The sequence below is a fragment of the Pseudorasbora parva genome, chromosome 25, assembly GCF_024679245.1.
Source record: "Pseudorasbora parva isolate DD20220531a chromosome 25, ASM2467924v1, whole genome shotgun sequence".
Classification (NCBI taxonomy): Eukaryota; Metazoa; Chordata; class Actinopteri; order Cypriniformes; family Gobionidae; genus Pseudorasbora; species Pseudorasbora parva.
The window spans coordinates 16,649,600-16,671,697 of NC_090196.1; the positions used below are offsets into that span (position 1 = coordinate 16,649,600).

At 45.9% G+C, this 22,098-nt stretch overlaps 1 protein-coding gene across 1 annotated transcript in view; it reads left to right on the forward strand.

Moving 5' to 3' along the window:
• Positions 1-22,098, forward strand: part of grm8b (glutamate receptor, metabotropic 8b) — a 264,952-nt gene that overhangs the window by 197,906 nt on the left and 44,948 nt on the right. The window contains exon 7 of the mRNA XM_067435819.1: positions 6,262-6,462. Within this exon, the coding sequence (XP_067291920.1) occupies positions 6,262-6,462 (201 nt within the window). The remainder of the gene's footprint in view (positions 1-6,261; positions 6,463-22,098) is intronic.

Below are 22,098 nucleotides of genomic sequence, written 5' to 3' on the forward strand. Positions count from 1 at the left end.
TGCAACACGGAGTTATTACAGTTAATGCCCAGAGCCCCCCTCAGCTAAAACGGCAGCTTTGGGGGCATGCACATAAAGGGTGTCTTTGTGCCTCTTAACAGACACAAAATGCAATTAAAATGTCTGTCCAACATGAACAGGTCCCTCACACGACAACAAGATGCGTTTATGCGTTTAGCCACTTAGCCATTGTTTAAATTCACCTGTTTTAGCCGGCTAGCTGTGTCTCGCGCTGAAGTCCCGTGGGGACTCAGCGGTAGCCGGAAAGTCGAGAAGAGCATCGCGTTTATGAAGAGGCTCTGCTCATCGGCTCGTCGGTGCTCAGTATTAAACATGTCCAAGAGAAATAGTTTTCGATTCTGCACTGCTGATCCGATGAGGACCGCTGCTTGACTCATTCAGTTACTCGCGCATGCTCAGTATCAGCGGCTCGTGAGTTCATCAGATCTCACAGCAAAACATGACTCAGTTCAGTGAATGGTTGAAGTTACAACATATAATTCAAGACATTAGTTTATTTATATTCAGAGGGACTTTCACTCATGTCAGAAAGTGAGTAACTAAAATAACGTGTGTGGTCAGCACTGATTTGAGACGCAAACCGTTTAGAACGATTCAGTCCGATTTGGTGAACTGGTTCACCGGTCCACTAAAAAGAACCGGTTCAAAGGAACGATTCGTTCATGACCGGACTAGAGTGATGATCCGATCGGGCTCACAAGTGAAGAAGAAATTGTTCGCGTTTGTGCCTTTCCGAATTGTAAATATTTGCAGCGAACACTTGACTAACTTACTTATAAAGACACAACACAGCCGGGCCGGATGAAGAAAAATGCCATTCCTAATTAAAGACGGCTGCAGCCACTGTGGAGGTAATGTAAACTTTATTTATCCTTCCATTTGGGCACACCCGGCTTGAGGAAAGATGTGCAGTAATTTAAAATCTTGCTTTACACACACATGACGCTCTTACCAACTGGACTGTCCTTTTTTACGGCTACCGCTGAGTCCCCACGGGACTTCAGCGCGAGACACAGCTAGCCGACTAAAACAGGTGAATTTAAACAATGGCTAAGTGGCTAAACGCATCTCGTTGTCGTGTGAGGGACCTGTTCATGTTGGACAGACATTTTAATTGCATTTTGTGTCTGTTAAGAGGGACAAAGACACCCTTTACGTGCATGCCCCCAAAGCTGCCGTTTTAGCTCTGTGTTGCAAGCACCAATCCAGTTCTTTTTTTTCTCTATAGTCTGTACTAACAAAGATATAACGATTAAGATAAACTTAAAAATTTGCCGGAGTTGTCGTTTAAGAGTGACATAATCCTTCAGAAATCATTTGAATACACTGATTTGCTGCTTAAGAAACATTGCATATTATGATCAACGTTAAAAAAGTTGTGCTGCTTAAAGCTACAAAACATTTTCAGGGTTTTTTGAAATCAAGGAAACTGGGTCTTTATTGACACTTATTTTGTCTGAATGCAAGGTTAAATTATTGCATAGTGGGATATCTCACAGATTCACAAAATTAACCCAGCAGATCAGTCAAATTCACACATTTTATCTTGAAGCTTTTTATCATGAAGCTTTAGAAAACGATGAACAACTGCAGCTATAATGTCACTCTATTAATGGAAATGTAGTTGAGGCTGTCAGAAGCCAAATTGGCCTGTTCCTGTTTTTTCTTTTCTTTATTAATCGAATGATTAAAGAAAATCTCCATAATTAATTTGTCATTTATCTAATTTTCCCATCTAACCACAGCAGAGGGGTGTTCATCTGCCGCGAAACTGCGATATGTGTTGGTCTTGTTCGGGGGAAATTGAATTAGCCCTCGTAAATGAAGTTTAATTAAGATGCTGGTTTTAATGATTGGACTGTGTCCTCTGCATTGCCACTCATCACTCATTTAGACGAAAGATCCTTCCCTCTCATACCTCCAGACTTCCTCAGCTTTCAGATCTAGGACTGATTAGGAATCGAATGTGTGTTTGGACTGTGTTTTCTGCACAGAATGGCTTGGCTTAACTGGATACATCAATATTTGCCAAGAACCCACTTTTAAAATTGTATGGTTTTCATAAATAAATGTTTGCCTGTACAATTATATATTGTGACATTATAGTATAGGGCTGCCCCCAAATAGTTGACTAAACATTAGTTTTAGTCTTATGCTTAGTCAACAAAAATTGTATTAGTCGCAAAAAAAGAAAGAAAAACTTGTGCATGCACTTGCGCCCCTCTGTTCACCCATGGTCGTGCTGGTCTAAAAATGAGGTGTGGTTAGGCGCATTGTTGGCGCATTGCTATTTTGACCATGTGCCTGGTGCGCCGATCGGTTTTTCCGTCGTTAAAATAGCAAAAGTGGATTTGGAAGCACCCTAACTGCACCTGCACAGTGCACTTCAGACCATGTGCTGAGATTGTGCTGAGAAAATAGGGCCCTCAGTCATTTTTAAGTGTAATACATCATTAAAAACTGTCTTGGGTCTACTTTTATTTGTGTACACTCACAATAATAAGAACTGTTATGCCTTCGCAAAATAAAGAAAACAAAAGGGATACGCTTTCTGCTATCTCCATGAACTTTAGAGTGAGTCACAAAAATGAACCAAAACTACTAAAGGCTACTTGCCTCACAGACATGAGAAATACCTCTATAGAAGCTTTAAATGTCTACATTTAAACTAACCAATTTAAATTGCAAAAAAAAAAAGCTGTTTATGTAAAAAAAAAAAAAAAAAAAAAAGTTGCATTTCTGGTGAGGAAGCATCTGCGCTTCATCTTTGCAGCTGACACTGACTCAGAAAACACAAGTTTATTAATAAATCATTAAAATGTCTACTTGCTTTTTTTTTTTTTTTTTCAACACATTCATAATCATTACTTTTGCTGGTGCTTTGTGGCACACTTTGAGCACAGAATAGGCTATATTATTTCATTTAAGAGCATTAATTATATACATAATAACTGCTCAGTATGGTTTAGTATTCTCAGTATATACAAACCCGATTCCAAAAAAGTTGGGACACTGAATAAAAACAGAATGCAATGATGTGGAAGTTTCAAATTTCAATATTTTATTCAGAATACAACAAAGATGACATATCAGATGTTTAAACTGAGAAAATGTATAATTTTAAGGGAAAAATAAGTTGATTTTAAATTTCATGGCATCAAAACATCTCAAAAAAGTTGGGACGAGGCCATGTTTACCACTATGTGGCATCCCCTCTTCTTTTTATAACAGTCTGCAAATGTCTGGGGAATGAGGAGACAGTTGCTCAAGTTTATGAATACGAATGTTGTCCCATTCTTGTCTAATATAGGCTTCTAGTTGCTCAACTGTCTTGGGTCTTCTTTGTTGCATCTTCCTCTTTATGATGTGCCAAATGTTTTCTATGGGTGAAAGTTCTGGACTGCAGGCTGGACAGTTCAGTACCCGGATCCTTCTTCTACGCAGCCATGATGTTGTAATTGATGCAGTATGGGGTCTAGCATTGTCATGTTGGAAAATGCAAGGCCTTCCCTGAAAGAGACGACATCTGGATTGAAGCATATATTGTTCTAGAACTTGGATATACCTTTCAGCATTGATGGTGCCTTTCCAGTTGTGTAAGCTGCCCATGCCACATGCACTCATGCAACCCCATACCATCAGTGATGCAGGCATGCAGGCACGTTATGTTCTGATAACAACTTAGGTTGTCCTTGTCCTCTTTAGTCCGGATGACATGGCATCCCAGTTTTCCAAAATGAACTTCAAATTTTGATTCGTCTGACCACAGAACAGTTTTCCACTTTGCAATTTTTCTCGGAGAAACTCCTTTCTGATGTTGCTCCACTATTTTTTGCCGTAGCATTGGGGGAATTGGTGATCCTCAGCCCATCTTGACTTCTGAGAGACACTGCCACTCTGAGAGGCTCTGTTTATACCCTATCATGTTGACAAATGACCTAATAATTTGCAAATTGGTTCTCCAGCTGTTCCTTAACTGTACATTTTCCGGGCTCTTATTGCTACCTTTTCCAAATTTTTTGGAATGTGTAGCTCTCATGAAATACAAAATGAGCCAATATTTGGCATTACATTTCAAAATGTCTAACTTTCAACATTTGATGTTATCTTTATTATTGTGAATAAAATATTTATTTTAAGTTTATGAGATTTGTAAATTTGCATTCCTTTTTTATTCACAATTTGTACAGTATCCCAACTTCTTTTGAATCAGGTTTGTATTTAAGTAATTAAATTAATATAAACATGCAAATAGTCTACAAATTGGCTTAAATGAACGACAACTAGCCCTTATTATAATATAATATTTATTTTATTTTTATGAATTTATTTATTGGACTGTTGAATAAAGGCTCACACGATTATGCAACTGGTTACATGATTAATCACAATGACTGACTGATTGACTGGCTGGCTGATTGAATGATTCATTGATTGATTCATTGATTTGAATTTAGCAAAGCAAAATCTTTCATCATGAATCCACTGGGGTCATGGCCTGTTTGGAAGCCATTGTTGGCTTAATTTCTGCAGTGTAGGGTTTTTACAGTTTTTTCAAGTTCACAGTCTAGTCTAGTCCATAGTCCAGTCTTTGTTTGAGATTAAGTGGTTTTGTTTGCAGCATTCTCCAAAGATACTATGTTCAAGATCTCCTTAATATGGCTGAACTCGAGTGATTCATTAAACCAACAAGGCGAGTAAATGCTCCCTCTGGTGAGGTAAAAGATTCCCATTCAGGTGAGTTGTAGACCTCGGTCCACTACAGAGACGCATTGTATTTCATTCTCTACAAACGAGTCTCTATAAATTCTAGCCTGACAAGTTCAATGATTGAGTTCTCTGCTTGGACCTGTTAATTTGTTTTTTTTGCTACTGACCATTTCTAAAGCTTTCCTTTGTTGTTTTACAAAGGATTTAACATAAATGGGGAAATGGAAGTATCAACACTCCACAATTAACCTCAGATATTTTAGAGACTCAGATTATGGATGTGGGTGAAACTGATAACCCCAAAAGCTAAAGAAGACCAATTATGCCCTATTGCAAAGTCTTCATTTTGTTGTTGGGGTTTACTAATAGATTTTTATGCTTGAAAGCACAGTGTGCTCTGAGTGGTTGCTGGAATAGTGTGTTGTGATTGGTCAACTGCTTCAAGTATGTTTGAAAAATGCCACACCCCTTACCATGACCGTGACTGGCCCCTTCGTTGCGTATATCTTTGGTGGGAATTGTAATGTGTACGTTCCCAGAAGAAAATCAAAGACTACATTTTAGAGGTTGATCAATAGTGGATTTTACCGATAAGGTTGGACCACATGATTGATCAACTGGTAGTTTTTAAAATGGATACTGAATGAAAACAAACATAACTCTCCAAGTAAAATAGTGCTGACATGTATTTAAAAAAGTACTACAAGTATATTTGATATATATTATAGTGCATTAACTAATGTTATCAGATACAACTTTCGTTAATGTAAAAATGTATTAGTAAATGTTGAAATTAACAATCTAACAAAAAAACAATACTTCTACAGCATTTATTAATCTTAGTTAATGTTACAAATGGAATCCTATTGCAAAGTGTTTTCCTATTGTAAAGTCTTCTCAGCCTCGACGACAAACATACCGCTGTTCTCCACTAATGCAGCATCTACTCAAATAAATTACTTAAGCAAAACCGATTAATCGGTCAACCTCAAGTGCATACTGGTGAAGAGAATAACTGTGCCGACCTTTTTTGTGCTCAAACAGAAAAGTTGAAAATGTAAAAAAGCCAAATAGTTTCCATATAAATATTTAAAAAATGAAAAATTACCATGTTCAAAGGTTTAGCTGGTCTTTGCAGTGGATTTGCGCTCGTGCTGTTGTTGGTGTTGTTTGTTTTTTTGTTATTTACTCTTGCTAACCTTGTTGGAAAGGTCACTCCCATCGGCGCTAATAAACTAATTATCACAGAGCATGGCATGAATTCATCATCAGGCATTGAGGCATTGTGTGAATTAGCTTGGCATGCTTTGGAGAAAAGAAATTGCATTGGAAATCCTTTAAAAAGCTTTGAAAAAAAATTAAGCTTGCATATAAATGAATTTCTTTCCCCATAGCTGGCCAGGAACGCACAAGTTGCACCAAGCCAGTGACTTGGGCATGTTTAGAAAGAAATTACATTTTGTTTTTTTAAATTAACAGATTTTAACATTTGAAATGTGTGCACTGGACTCATGTCGTCTTTTATTGCAGGCTTGGAGAAGGTTGGCAGGGACTCCACTTACGAGCAAGAAGGGAAGGTGCAGTTTGTGATGGACGCGGTGTATGCCATGGCCCACGCACTGCACCGCATGCATAGGGACCTCTGCTCGGGATATCCAGGCCTTTGCCCGCGCATGAGCAACATAGATGGCAAGGAGCTGCTGGGATACATCAGGAACGTCAGTTTTAATGGTGAGAAACATTCTCTATTCTAATCAATTATTCTCCTCCTCAGTTTAACTAGATCATTAGAAAGCGCTCAAAATAATTTAAATCTTTTTTTTAAGCCACCTTTGTTCATTATCAGAAATGTTTTGAAATTGCATAGCTCCTGTTATGTATTCAGAACCATTTGAAGTTTTTGATAATTTTTAAATTAAAAGTTATTTAATTTTAAATTACTTTAATGATTGTATTGCTTTATTTAATGCTAATTTGAAGGTAGGAAAGGCAATGTTTCTTTAAACACTTTTTTACTGGTTGAAATTCTCTTCACATCCTAATAGCAATCGGTAATATAAATGGTCTATAAATTAAAGGGATCCCCTGGTGTTGAGACTTGTATGGCTTAATATAACATTAATCATGTCTCTTACTGAAATATGTAGCAGAAAACCCATGAGAGATCTACGTTATTTAAATATAAGATATTTAAAAATAGATTTTATATTTGGACCATGGGCGGCGCCATTTTGTTTGCGTTCTAGGTTAATGACGTAGAATGGGTGCACTCGGCAATCAGCTGGCACTACCCGTAGCTATTTTTACCACAACGCAACTTGAAAATTATTTCAGAGTTAAACAAAACCAAGAATTGCTTTGTATTGTACTTGGTAAAATTGTAATTGGTAAAAATAGCTACAGGTAGAGCCAGCTGATTGCCGAGTGCAACCATTCTACGTCATCAACCTAGAACGCAAGCAAAATGGCGCCGCCCATAGTCCAAATATAAAATTGATTTTTAAAAAAATAATAATGTAGCCTAGATCTTTCATGGGTTTTCTACTACATATTTCAGTAAGAGACATCATTAATGTTATATTAAGCCATAATATAAAGTCTCAACACCAGGGGATCCCTTTAAAATGTGTACATCTTCTGTGGAAGTCTCAGGATCAAAAACATGTTCGTCCATGTTGACCAGTGTCGCTGTGCTTTACACCACTGTAACCAACACTTTGCATTGCACTTGGTGATGTAAGGTTTGGATGCAGCTGCTCGGCCATGGAAACACATTCCATGAAGCTCTCTATGCACTGTTCTTGAGCTAATCTGAAGGCCACACAAAGTATGAGGGTCTGTAGCTATTGACTCTGAAGAAAGTTGGGGACTTCTGCTCACTTCGTGGCTGTGTTGCTATTGTTCCTGATTGCTTCCACTTTGTAATGATACCAAACAGTTGATCCTGAGGAAATTTCACAAATGAACACACAACCACACTTGAATTCATACGATGAGGTGCTGGATTTTATACACCTGTGGCCATGGAAGTGATTGGAACACCTGAATTCAATAATTTGAAGGGGTTTCCCCAAAACTTTTGGCAATATAGTGTATGTGAACAACACATACTGTAAAACATGTAGCGACATTCACAGCCCATTTTATTCAAATTTCACTTCCATCTTATAAAGCATATTTAAGGGGAAATTTTGGACAGAACTAATCATTTGATTGGATTGTGAAAAGAGTCTCTAAATGAATGTTTGATTTCTTACAGACATGAACGAATTAATGATTCCCACCATAGATTTTTTCTTTTTTTTCTTTTGATGTGGTTGAGTCAATTGGTCAAACATTTATGGATGCGACTCCATTCTGCATCATGAACATTTCAGTGGCTAAAAATTAATAAATAAATAGCTTGGTCTGACCTATTTCATATTTGCTTTTGGTTCTGGATTCATTTGTTACATTTGATGATGCCATACAATAGTTTAAACAATAACCACATATTTTTGGCAAACAATTTAGAGCTATCATTTCAACAAATTATATATTTCCCTTTCGGGGAACTCGAGCTGCGTCGAAACGCTGTGAGAACGCCTCTGCGTTAATGCGTCGTGAAGCGCCTGTAGAACCATTCCATCGGAAAAAAGATCGATCGTCGGCGTGATGACGTCATCGACCGGAAGCTATAAAACGTCCGTGAAAACAAACAGGAACTAGCTTCTGAGCCTTCAGCAAGCGATCTGTGTGAACCTGTCTGTCTATTTGGTGTTTTTGTCTGTCTATTGAAGAGCTTTTCCACTCTTTTTGTTAAATATTTCATATATATTAACAAAACAAAGAGAAAATAAAATAGATAGAGAATTATGGCGAGTGAAAGCAGTTTTAAGAGTTGTGTTCATCCCTGCCCACGTTACATCACGAGTGGGGATACACACTCTCTTTGTGTAGCCTGCTTGGGAGCGCAGCATGCCCAGGCAGCCCTCGAGGGGGCTGCTTGCGAGCACTGTGAGCGTATGCCACTGAGAACGCTGCGCTCCCGCCGGGCACTCTTTGAGGAGGGTGCCTCGGCTCGTGTTCCCCGCGGCTCTGGTCCCGCTGCCGCCGAGGCGGAGCGGAGGCTGCAGTCGTGGGGATCACAATTGGATGTTGCAGAGGGGTTAGAGACGGGCGCTGCCTTATCTCTGCCCTCACCTGCACCATCCAGCGGCTCTTCTCGGGGCATGGAAGCACGCATGGCGGTTTCTTCCCCCCCGAGAGAGTCGCCGGTGCTTCATCTGTCCAGCTCTGAGGAGGTGGACGTTGAAAGCATCGAGACTGAAGACTCGCCACTTCAGTCCCCTGCATGCGAGGAGCTTGTTGAGGTTCTGACGCGAGCGGTGGCCAGGCTTAACATCGACTGGCCAACCGAGAGATACGAGGCAGGAAGTAAACGTGCAAGTAAATTAGACGAGAGATTCCTGCCTTCTCGCGCTTCAGAGCCTCAGCGGCGGGGCTTGCCGTTCTTTCACGACTTGCACACTGAGGTGGCAAGATCGTGGAAGAGACCGGCATCATACCACGTTTTCAGCCCACAGACTTCGGTCTATAGTAACATCGCTGGGCTGAAACAGTATGGGTATGGGGCGATGCCAATGGTTGAAGAGACGCTCGCGAGCCATCTCTCGCCTTCCTCGGCATCGTCCCTTAAAGCCCCGTCTTTGCCCACCAGACCTCTAAAAACAACGTCGGCGTTGGTGGGCAAAGCGTACTCGGCAGCGGGTCAGGCGGCTGCATGCCTGCACACTATGGCAATCGTGCAGGCATACCAGGCTGACCTGCTGAGGGATCTGGACAGTAGCGATGCAGTGGGGGGAGATATTATTACGGAACTTCGTTCTTCTGCCGATTTAGCTCTCCGGGCCACCAAAGAGACAGCCAGATGTGTGGGCCACTCTATGGCAGCCCTGGTGGCCACGGAGAGGCACTTATGGTTGAACCCCACTGACATCAAAGAGAGGGAGAAAGCTTTTCTGCTGGATGCGCCGCTTTCTCCTGGAGGCCTCTTCGGTGACGCAGTCCATACTGTCACCGAGAGGTTCCAGGAGTCCAAAAAGCAAGCTGCGGCGCTCAAGCAGTTTCTCCCTCTCAGGGTCCAGGTCCCTGGGGCTGCTGCTGACATCAAGCAGCCCAAGCCGAGTACGAGCGCCTCGCACAGGGCAAAACAAAAACAGAGCGTCGCCACCCGAACTCCCCCTCAGCGCGGGGACGAGGGGCGGCGCTCTCAGACGAGGCCTTCGAGGGGCAGGGCTGATCTGAGGACAGTCCTGATCGCCAAGAAGGCCTCGTCGAAGCGTTCCTGACGCTAGAAGCGCCAGGACGCTGAGGGTGGTTCCCCCCGTAGGGAAACGGTGTTTACCCCTGCCTACGGTACCCGTTTTCCCTGCGGCACCCTTTGGGGGCCGCGCTGCCAACCCCGCCGCAATGCCGGGGCGCAGTCGGTCTCCGCGGGCCACCTGAGGGTGGGCCGCCCCCTCCTCGGAGGGCAGGAGAAACAAAAGGACGCTGAGGGTAGTCCCCTCCGAAGGGAAACGGTGTTTACCTCTGCCTACGGTACCCGTTGTCCTGCAGCGCCCTCTGGGGGCCGCGCGGCCAACCCCGCCGCAATGACGGGGCGCAGGCGGTCCCCGCGGGCCACTCGAGGGTGGTCCGCTCCCCCTTCTGGGGGCTCCCGAGCAGTCAAGTCAGTCGTTCCCTGCCGGTCCGCCGCTTCAGGGCACTGTGCTTGTTGCTCAAAGTACACCAGAGGCCAGCCTCGAGAGGCTGGTTCCCTTAGTAGATTTTCTAGACGAGTGGAAACGTCAATCGAATATATCTCATTGGGTCCTGCAGCGGTGTCCTACCTACAGAGGTGGGCCCGGAGCAGGCTCTGGTAATGGTACAGGAAGTACAGACACTCCTGCAAAAAGGGGCTATAGAGAGGGTTTCCCCTCCCAGCAGGGAGTCTGGGTTTTACAGCCGTTACTTCATCGTGCCGAAGAAGGATGGGGCTTACGCCCGACATTAGCTTCCTTTCGGTCTAGCACTGTCACCCCGCACATTTACCAAGGATGTGGATGCAGAACTGGCGCCGTTGCGTCTGCAGGGCATCCGCATACTGAGGTATATCGACGACTGGCTGATTCTAGCGAATACAGAGCAGATGGCGGTTCAGCATCGAGATGCTGTTCTCGCGCATATGTCGAAGTTGGGGTTGAGGCTGAACGCCAAGAAGAGTGTGCTTTCTCCGGCTTAGAGAACCACTTTTCTAGGTGTGAACTGGGACTCGGTAATAATGCGGGCGCAATTATCGCCAACACGCATAGCATCGATCCTGGCAGCAGTCAAAGAACAGAAGCTAGGCCGGGCCGTCACTGTGAAACAGTTCCAGAAACTGTTAGGTCTCATGGCAGCAGCGTCCAATGTAATACCTCTTGGCCTACTGTACATGAGGCCACTGCAGTGGTGGCTCAAAACAAAGGGATTCTCCCCGAGGGGAAATCCGCTCCGCACGATCACAGTCACGCGGCGATGCCTACGTGCTCTGGTCATGTGGAAAAACCCGGGGTTTCTATCTCAGGGTCCCGTGTTAGGGGCTCATGTTCGTCGCGTAACGCTAACGACAGATGCCTCTCTCACGGGCTGGGGGGGCGACCATGAGTGGTCGCTCATCCCAGGGTCTATGGCAGGAACATCAGCGGCACTGGCACGTAAATCGGCTAGAGATGCTCGCAGTGTTTCTTGCATTGAAACAGTTCCTGCCCGACCTCAGGGGCCACCATGTGCAGACAACACATCGGTGGTCGTCTATATAAATCACCAGGGGGGTCTGAGGTCCCGTCCGTTGGACAAATTGGCACATCGGATCCTCCTGTGGGCCCAAGGGAAATTGCTGTCAGTCAGAGCAGTATATATCCCGGGGGTCCTGAATCAGGAAGCAGACAGCCTGTCGAGGCAGGGGCCGAGGCCCGGGGAATGGAGACTCCACCCAGAAGTGGTGGAGCTCCTATGGAAGGTATATGGGAGCTATTTGCTTCGGCGGAGAGTTCTCACTGCCCGCAGTGGTTTCTCTGACCCATCCAGCCCCGCTGGGGTTGGATGCCATGGTACAGGGGTGGCCGAGGCTACCTCTGTACGCCTTCCCCCCGATTGTCTTGCTTCCAGGAGTTCTGGAGAGGGTACGCCGGGACGGGGCCCAGGTACTTCTAGTGGCTCCGTACTGGCCGACCCGAGTATGGTTTTCGGACCTGATATCTTTCCTGGAAGGCTCTCCGATGGAGATTCCGACCAGGAGGGATCTACTCTCTCAGGTGGGCGGGAGATACCTGCACCCATGCCCAGAGATGTGGAAACTGTGGGCCTGGCCTCTGAGGGGGCTAGGCTCATAGAGGAAGGTCTCTCGGCCGAGGTCGTAGAGACCATCCTTCACTCCAGAGCTCCGTCTACGAGGAAACTGTACGCTCTGAAAGGGAAACTTTTCTCAGCATGGTGCAGAGAACGCCAGTGGGACCCAGTTAACTGCCCGGTTGGTACAGTGCTGGAGTTTCTGCAGGCAAGGTTATCGGCAGGGTTGACCCCCTCCACAATAAAGGCGTACGTGGCGGCCTTGGGTGCCTTCCACGTCCCTTTGGGTGGAGTGTCTTGGGAAGACACCCTCTGATTACACGTTTCCTCCGTGGCACTTTAAGGTTGAGGCCTGTTATGCACTCGAGGGTCCCAGCATGGGACTTAGCCTGTGTTTTGCGGGGCTTGTCCGAGCCTCCGTTTGAACCCTTGGAGGAGGTGTCGGATAAGTTCCTCACCTCAGGACTATATTCCTTTTGGCTATTTCATCTCAAAAGAATAAGAGATATTCAGTCCCTGTCTGTAGGGCCCTCATGTCTAGAGTTTGCGCCGGGGATTTCTACATCCCAGGCCGGGTTATGTCCCCAAGGTTCCTACGAGCCCACAGGGCCCCATTACTCTTCAAGCATTCTGTCCTCCTCCTTTCACGACGTCAGACCAGGAAGGATTAATCTGCTGTGCCCTGTTAGAGCACTAGATACTATGTCCACAGAGCTGCCCTGTGGAGGAAAACTGATCAGCTGTTTGTCTGTTTCGGGCCCCCTAAGAAGGGGCCCCAGTATCTAAGCAGAGGATGAGCAAGTGGGTGGTCGAGGCCATCTCACTTGCTTATGAGGCGGCCGGGCAGCAGTCTCCACTGGCTGTCCGGGCGCATTCAACCAGGGGTATGGCTGCTTCTAAAGCACTTTTGTCGGGGGCTTCCCTCCACGATATTTGTAACGCGGCCGGATGGTCGTCTTCTTTAACCTTCGTCAGGTTCTACGAACTAGACCTGGCATCTACTATTGGGGCACAGGTACTCTCGTAATCGTGTGCGCTTCGGCTTCACACATACGAGACACTTGGTCCTATGGCGTTGTGGGTATAAGCGTTCTCACAGCGTTTCGACGCAGCTCGAGTTCCCCGAAAGGGAACGTCTCAGGTTACGTATGTAACCCTAGTTCCCTGAGGGAACGAGACGCTGCGTCGCTTTGCCATACTCCCGGCGTGTCCGTGATCACTTACTTCAGGCTTTATCAGAAGTTAGTTCCTGTTTGTTTTCACGGACGTTTTATAGCTTCCGGTCGATGACGTCATCACGCCGACGATCGATCTTTTTTCCGATGGAATGGTTCTACAGGCGCTTCACGACGCATTAACGCAGAGGCGTTCTCACAGCGTTTCGACGCAGTGTCTCGTTCCCTCAGGGAACTAGGGTTACATACGTAACCTGAGACGATTTTACACCCTGCTAGCTAGATTTATCCACACTTGACTCCAGAAAAATAAAACTAACCAAATAATTAAATCAAATTACCAGCAATAGTTTTGTGTTGATATACAGTGCTATTACAATTTCTGTTAAAGGGGTCATGACATGATATCTTTTGACATATATGTGGTAATTAAAAAATCCTGCAAGTTTCATTGCTTAAAAAAAACCCTACTCATTAGAAACAAAGCATTTATTATGATATTGCAGGATCTGTGACATCACATTGACAAATATATTTGCATAGAAATGCCTCCAGAGCAAGACATTGGTGAATATTCAATCATCATCGCGCCATAGTGCACACTGGCTTTTAGTCACTGTCATTTGCCTACACGGGATGTAAACTTATCTATAACCTATAACTATAACGTCAGAGAATAGTTATAGATCATCACACCATGTAGTGCACACTGGCTTTCCCTCACTGACATTTGCCTACACTGGATGTAAACCTTAGCCTGGTCTTACCAGGCTCTCCAACATTTCATTTGTACATAGAGTCTGGCCAATCTCCATTGACAAGCGTTTACTTCCGCGAAGGCGGGAACTCTGTTGAAGTTTAAAACTAACGCTAACGTTTGGTCGTGACATATGTCATGCGCCCTAAGCCTGTTTCTCACAAATCTGTCAAAATAAATGTTCAGGCCACTTCGGTGATAAAACCATAGGATAAAACCTAAAACTTGTGCATTCGGATTGTGTTATTCATGGTGGAGAAAAGAGTTTTGATGAGGAATGCGCTGCTTACGTGGTCCGTAACATGATTGTATGCTGTAAATAAAATATCACATGCTTAGTATGATATGAATAAATGCTGCCATAAATAACGGCCCAATTCAAATGTTTAAGTGGTTTTATTTTAATTTGTTTGAGCAGTGCTGAAATGTATTGCTCTTGTAAATACTTGCCAGCATTTTAAAGAATTACAAGTCTAGAAATGCATCCAAATAACAGCAAAGTGCACCCGTACGGTGCTCTGCAGTGGTCAAAAAGGATATAAAGAGTAAATTTTGAAGTGATATATTCTTGAAAATTTAGAGATGTGGATTCGGACAGCTATTACATCACTTCACGACCTTGGTATTTGTCAAAAGCAGTAGGTAACTCGGCCAGGGATTTTTACACTGGTGGTGGGAAACGGACCGCAATAAAATCACTCACTAGCCCCTGTAAATGATGGCAATACCTTCCGACCCCATGAGGGACAATTACTGTCTGAATAGGGCTTCAGCCAACTCCTTCACCGCTAACGGAGCGAGCTGGAAAATCAAACTTTTCCTAAATTCCCCCTGTTGGGGAGGAGGGACAAAACATCAGGGCCACCAACAAACCCCAGCAAAGATTGTTATTGCTCCGGCTTTAACTTCTGGATATTCGGCAGCGGTGCCACAACGGAATGAATGGTTCCGTCCGAATCTTTCTCCACCTCCATTACTAAACTACAACTCAAACTAGCGCACGACATCAACGTCATCGTTCTCAGCCACTCCCTCTGTTCGCTGATTGGACCGGTAAAAATTTGTTCAGAGAAAACCTAAGAATACACCGTAGTCCCAGTCGTTGTACTGAAGGAAAATGAAAATCCGGCGGAAGTACGTAGGAGGGCAGAGCCAGACTATGTAAACCTTGCGTAGTTTCAAAAGCAACTAAAACTCATTATAATCACTGACGCTGTTTACACTGGATACAGTATACAGATGCGTGGTTAGAATCTAATACGCTTCACATATTTGAGCCTGTTGACAACAGGACGAATGGAAGAGTGAAAGAAAGTTCTCTTTGATGCGTCCAGTTCGATTGCATCGTTGTATAGACTTTGGCGTCTGAAAAAACGTAGATGGTTTATTTTAATGGCCTCCCGAAACACATTCTATGTTTGTCCTGAGCATTTTGTCACAGTCATAGAGTAATAAAGAGTTTATAAAAAAACAAAACAAAACTTTTGTTGACAGATGAATCACTCATCTGTATTGGATCTGACAGCAGCTGCATCACAAACAGTAAGTAAATGATTTCATAATTCTTTGTCTGTAAATTTCAGTTTTAAATATGGATAATTGTGTTGTCACGATACTGGAATTTCCGGCTTCTATATGGTACCTTGAAAAATATTGATATTTGATACCATTTCCCATAACAGAGAAAACTGCGATATACTGCCATACAAGTTGGTTATCTCTATTTTTTGATAATTTGGTAATTTTGTTGTAATAGCTTACACACAGCACAAGGAGGATTTATTTAAATCATTAAACTAATATACTAAATACAAGTCATTAAGTAGAAAGTAAACAGTCAGTAATGAAACAAGAACAAATAAACTAATTGCAAACAATAGCACAAATAAAGAGAAAAATTAAATAAATATGGCTTTAGGTTTTTCAGTTGAGTCTAACATTACTTTAATTTCTGTAGTATTTCTTACCTGAATAAAATGTCAAATTTGTAAAAAATAATAATACAGATTAATGCTTACCATTAAAGTTATTCAGTCAATAGCAGTGTGTGATTGTCTTTGTCTTTTGTTCTTTAATTAACATCAGCAGGATTTTTAGGCTGCTGTCACTTTAAGAGCTTGTGCACGGATCCAATATACTGTTACACAACATGCGTTTTCTATTTACGTTCCAAAATGGACTGTGTTTATCTGAATCCTTGGCAAGACAGGCATTATGACATAATTTTGTATGCATTTGACCATGAAAAATAAGTAAATATGGTACCCTGCGGGGCTGTTTGAGAGTTGGCTTTATGAGAGTGCTCTTTTTGTGCATGTGAAACCCACAGGAATGACTAAAATTGTGCGTAATACAAGAAACTATTCAACCAGGTGAGTCGTAAATTCGCCGTCAGCAAGAAAAAAAGTGCTTTCTGGTAACCGTTGTTGATATTTCAACCAAAACAAACATGCCCCTACCTCCAAAAGGGTCTCGCTCCTATTTTGATACCTCCGCCCCACACATACGTAACCCAGGTAACGACTATGGCAGAATCTCGAATATTCAATGAAAAAGTGAATATCCATCACAAAAACACAAACCGTTCTCATGAACAACTCGATAGAACATGAGCATGACAGTCTAACTAACGACATATTACAATTATGATCAGATTAGAGTTATAGCGATCACAAAAACACAAACCGTTCTCATGACAACTCGATTGTACACAAGCTCAATAGTCCAGCTAATGACATATTAAAATTATGACCAGATAAGGGTTTTATAGATCATGAAAAGAGGAAACAAGCATATATTATGAGTATAGTATTTTACTTGTGGGTAAAAGCCGAACAGCCCTATACGCTCAATACGCAAGCTGCATAGGGCCCCGCAATTTACTCAAGGCCCCGCCTCCCCCTCGTGTCAAAGCGCGTCAATCAATGTTAAACACTGATGATAAAATTAAGCGGAATTATCCTTCTGGCCATGAAAATAGGGGAAAAAACCACCATGAGAGTGAATTGCAGGAACAGCAATCAGTTAAACTTGTGTTCTCCACTCTCCAAGTTTGATGTCAGCAAATAACAGTAGCCTAAAGTTAAGTTGATGTGCATCTCTTCTGTTGTCTTGCTAAGCTGGACAGGCAAGCTGTGCATCTCTTGGTCTGTCTAGCTAGCTAATGCCAGCCGCTTTCAGGGCTGTGTTCTGTGTCTTTGTGCCTGAAAAATAAAATTACGTTTTTTTTTGTTTTTTTTTTGATAAACGGCAACAGTGTTTGTTTACTGCAGCTCGTGCACGGAACATGCGTTCATATGCGCGTGCACGAAACGAAACGTGTATTTTCCAGCAGAAATATCTGTGTGGATACCAGACCGACAGAACAATATATGGGCATGATGGTCCTCCTCCCTTATCATAAGTGCACATAGGCTACATACTTTTAAAACAAGACAATGATTATAGTCTTAGTCAATGTTTAGTTACAACTCTAAACTACTGCACAAATTATGCAAGATGGAAAGCAATGTATTGACAATTTGACATTGATTGACTATTGATTTATAGGCTATATTGAATTTAAAATGTTGATATTAATTAGCTGGACATACTGGTCAATATGGATGCACATCCCTCAGTAAAGAATAACAATAAATCAAATATTGCTTTAACATGCATAATATAAAACGGCTCGGGTTATGTATATAACCCTTGTTCCCTATATCGAGGGAACTTCACACTGCGTCGGAACGACGAAATGGGGATGCTCCCTAAGCATCAGCGGCTCTGAAGTCTGAATAGAAACTAGACCAATCCGATTGGCGTGCGTGATGACGTCATTGTGACGGCGTACCCGGAAGTATAAAAGGGGAGCCGGCGCATAATGGCGGCAGTTTTTTGCTCTGAAGCATGCGCTCCAGGCGTGCCGAGGTGTGGCGGCGCGACGCAGTGCTCGTTCCCTCTCAGGGAACAAGGGTTATATACATAACCCGAGCCGTTCCCTATATCGAGGGAACTTCACACTGCGTCGGAACGACGAAATGGGGATGAGTACCCACTAGGCCACACCGAGGGTAGCGCCTGCCCTAGTGTGAAGCCGGAAACCGGGCACAGCTAGGACTGGAGCACCCTAGCGCCAGGCTTCGCAGGGAGATCTAGGCTGTAAAATCTGATAAAAGTGTGCGGGGTGGCCCACCCAGCCGCCTCACAGATATCCTGCAAGGGGACCCCAGAAAGGAGGGCCACCGAAGAGGCCATGCCTCTGGTGGAATGAGCCCTCACGGCCAAGGGTGAAGGCAAATTGCGCACCCGATAGGCCATGGTTATTGCCTGGACAATCCAATTACTGATCGTCTGAGTAGAAGCAGGCAACCCTTTCTTAGGTGAACCGAAGCACACTAACAGCTGCTGAGATCTTCTCCATTGTGCAGACTTCTCCAAATAAACTCTAAGTGCCCGAACCGGGCAGAGTAGGTGAAGTCTCCCTTCTTCCGCCGTCACATGAGGCGGAGGATGAAATGCCTGTAGAACCAGTGACCTGACCACCCTTGATGGGACCTTAGGTACGTAACCCGGCCTAGGATGCAAAATAGCCTTTACTCCACCCGGGGCAAACTCCAGGCAGGTTGGCGTTACCGCCAAGGCCTGGAGATCTCCCACTCTCCTAAGAGAGGTAATAGCGAGGAGAAAAGCTACTTTAAAGGTCAGGTGTTTTGGTTCCGCCAGCTCCAATGGTTCGAAGGGGGCCTCAGCCAAACCTCCGAGAACCACTGCCAAGTCCCAAGTAGGAACTCTGGACTGAGCCACAGGCCTCATCCTCCGAGCCCCACGGAGGAACTGTACAACCAACTGGTGCCTACCCAAAGGCCCATCACCCAGAGGTGTGTGGAAAGCCGCAATGGCAGCCACGTACACCTTGAGTGTGGACGGGGTCAGACCCGCGGAGAAACGATCTTGGAGGAACTCCAGCACTGAAGCCACCGGGCAGTTAACTGGGTCCACCTCACGTTCCCCGCACCAAGTGGAAAAGACATTCCACTTGAGGCTGTACAGTCTCCTGGTAGATGGAGCCCTGGAGCTGAGTAAGGTCTCTACCACCCCTGCCGACAGGCCAGCCTCTAGGTACCTGGCCCCATCAGGGGCCAGACCCAAAGGTTCCAAATCTCCGGACGGGGGTGAAATATCCTGCCTGAGACAGGAGATCCCTCCTCAGAGGAATCTGCCATGGTTGACCTGCCAGCAGAGCTATGATATCCGAGAACCAAACCCGGGTCGGCCAACGGGGCGCCACTAGCAGTAGGCTGACCCCTTGTTGACGGACCCTCTCCAGGACTCCCGGGAGCAGAGCGATCGGGGGAAAGGCGTACAGACGCAGCCTCGGCCACGTCTGCACCATGGCATCCAACCCCAGCGGGGCTGGATGCGTGAGAGAAAACCACAGTGGACAGTGGGACGTCTCGCGAGACGCGAACAGGTCCACTTCCACTGGGCCAAACCTCTCGCATATGGCCTCCACCACTTGCGGGTGGAGCCGCCACTCCCCGGGCCTCAGCCCCTGCCTTGACAGGATGTCTGCTCCCTGATTTTGAACCCCTGGGACATACATTGCCCTGATGGACAACAGTTTCCCTTGGGACCATAGGAGAATCAGATGCGCCAGTCTGCATAGAGGGCGCGATCTCAATCCTCCCTGGTGATTGAGGTACGCTACGACAGCCGTATTGTCAGTCCGTACCAGGACATGTTGGCCGCGGAGGTCCGGGAAAAAGCTCCTGAGAGCTTTGTAGACCGCCATCATCTCCAGGCAGTTGATGTGCCAGGAGGAATGACGGCCCTCCCACTGGCCCCTCGCAAAGCGGCCGTCCATGACCGCGCCCCAACCAGTGAGGGAGGCGTCTGTTGAAACGGATCTCCGGCAACAGGACGCTCCCAACACTGGCCCTTGGGACAGAAACCAAGGTTTCTTCCATATGACTAGGGAACGAAGGCATCTGCGCGTTACCCTGATCATACGGAAGGGATTCCCTCTGGGGGAAAACCCCCTGGTTTTCAGCCACCACTGGAGGGGTCTCATGTGCAGCAGGCCGAACGGTATTACGTTGGACGCTGCCGCCATGTGCCCCAGCACTCTCTGAAAGCGCTTCACAGTGACGCTGTGGCCTAGCCTTATTCCCGAGACCATCGCCCGTACGGTCTCGACTCACGCGGGAGACAATTGTGCCCGCATCGTAGTCGAATCCCATACTATCCCTAGGAACGTAATCCTCTGGGATGGCGTCAACACGCTTTTCTTCGTGTTGAGTCTCAGCCCCAAGCACTTTAAATGGGTCAGAACGACATCTCGATGCCGAACTGCCATATCGTACGACTGGGCCAATATGAGCCAGTCGTCGATGTAATTCAATACACGGATGCCCAGAAGCCTCATTGGAGCTAGAGCTGCATCCATGCATTTCGTGAAAGTGCGTGGGGAGAGGGCTAGGCCGAAGGGAAGTACTCGATATTGGTATGCTTCGCCCCCGAAAGCGAACCTCAGATACTTCCTGTGACACGGAAGGATGGGGATATGAAAGTATGCGTCCTTCAAATCTATCGTGACGAACCAGTCCTCGGACTGGATCTGACTCACGATGGTGGGGATTGTGAGCATTTTGAATCTGAACCTCCTGAGAGATTGATTCAAATGCCGTAGATCTAGAATTGGACGCAACCCCCCATCCTTTTTGGGAACTATAAAGTACCGGCTGTAGAACCCGGACTCCCTTTCCAGCGGAGGAACCTGTTCTATGGCTCCCTTCGCCAGTAAGGTTTTTACTTCTAGTTCCATTACCCGAGCCTGCTCTGGTACCACTGCAGTCCAGTTCAACCCCCTGAATTTCGGAGGAGGGTGACCGAACTGCAGTCTGTAACCTCTCTCTACAGTCTGCAGGACCCAAGTAGAAATACTCGGAAGGCATTTCCATGCGCCGAGATAATCTACTAAGGGAACCAGCCTCTCGAGGCTGGCGTCGGGTGTTACACGAGGCTCGTCCCCAACCCCCTGAAGCGGCTGACCGGCAGGGAGAAGCTGGGAATGAGTCTCTATGTGCGGACGCGCAAACTGTCCCACCGCAGGTCTTTCCAGAGGCGGATGGGACAGCGTGCGTTTGGAGGAAATCAATGTGGCCCGAAGCGTCATAGACGGCGGGATTACCACACTGATTTCCCCAGGGCGCCCCGAAGAGAACAACCTCGGTTGTCTCTTCGTGGGGGGGACCGCCCTTAGAAGCCCTGCCGTGGCTAGGACTTCTTCACGGCAGCCTTCCGCGCCTGAAGGACGTTCCTTAGATCGCCCTTTGGAGCGGTTGGCTGCTGGTGAGAGCGCCGCTTCTGTTGCCAGGCTCCCGGAGGAGGGGCTCTAGAGGCGACGCTCTCTTTTTGCATCTGCCGATGCGAGGAGCTGGCAGACGGCTGAGGCTGCCCGCTAGGGCCAGCCTTTCCTGGTTTAGAGCGGCGAGGGAGAAATTGCTGGAAGGCCGCTGACTGCTTCTTCGCCTCCTGGTGTCTGGAGACCACGGCGTTAACCGCGTCCCCAAACAAACCAGAAGGCGAGATCGGGGAGTCAAGGAGAAACGATCTGTCTTTCTCCTTTATCCCCGACAAATTCAGCCAGAGATGTCTCTCCACAGTTACCATTCCAGCTAAGGAGTGGCCGATGGCACGGGCCGTCTCCTTGGTAATGCGGAGAGACAAATCTGTGGCCTTCCGCAGCTCTAGAATGTCCTCCGGAGAGGGACCTTCCCCCTCGTCTAGCTCTTTCAGGAGGTCGGCCTGGTAGGCCTGCAGAATGGAAAGAGTGTGCAGGGAACTACCAGCCCGACCAGCCGCCATATAAGCCTTGCCCACCAAAGCCGAGGTGTCACGACATGGCTTGGTGGGCAGCACCGGAGCTTTCAGGGACGATGCCGATTCGGGCGAAAGATAGCTCGCGAGAGCATCTTCCACCCACGGCATCGCCCCATAGCCCGCCTCGCGTGCCCCCAGGACATTGGAATAATCCAACACTGGGGGATTGGAAACACGCGAGGAGTAGGGCTTCTTCCACGATCTGCACACCTCAGCGTG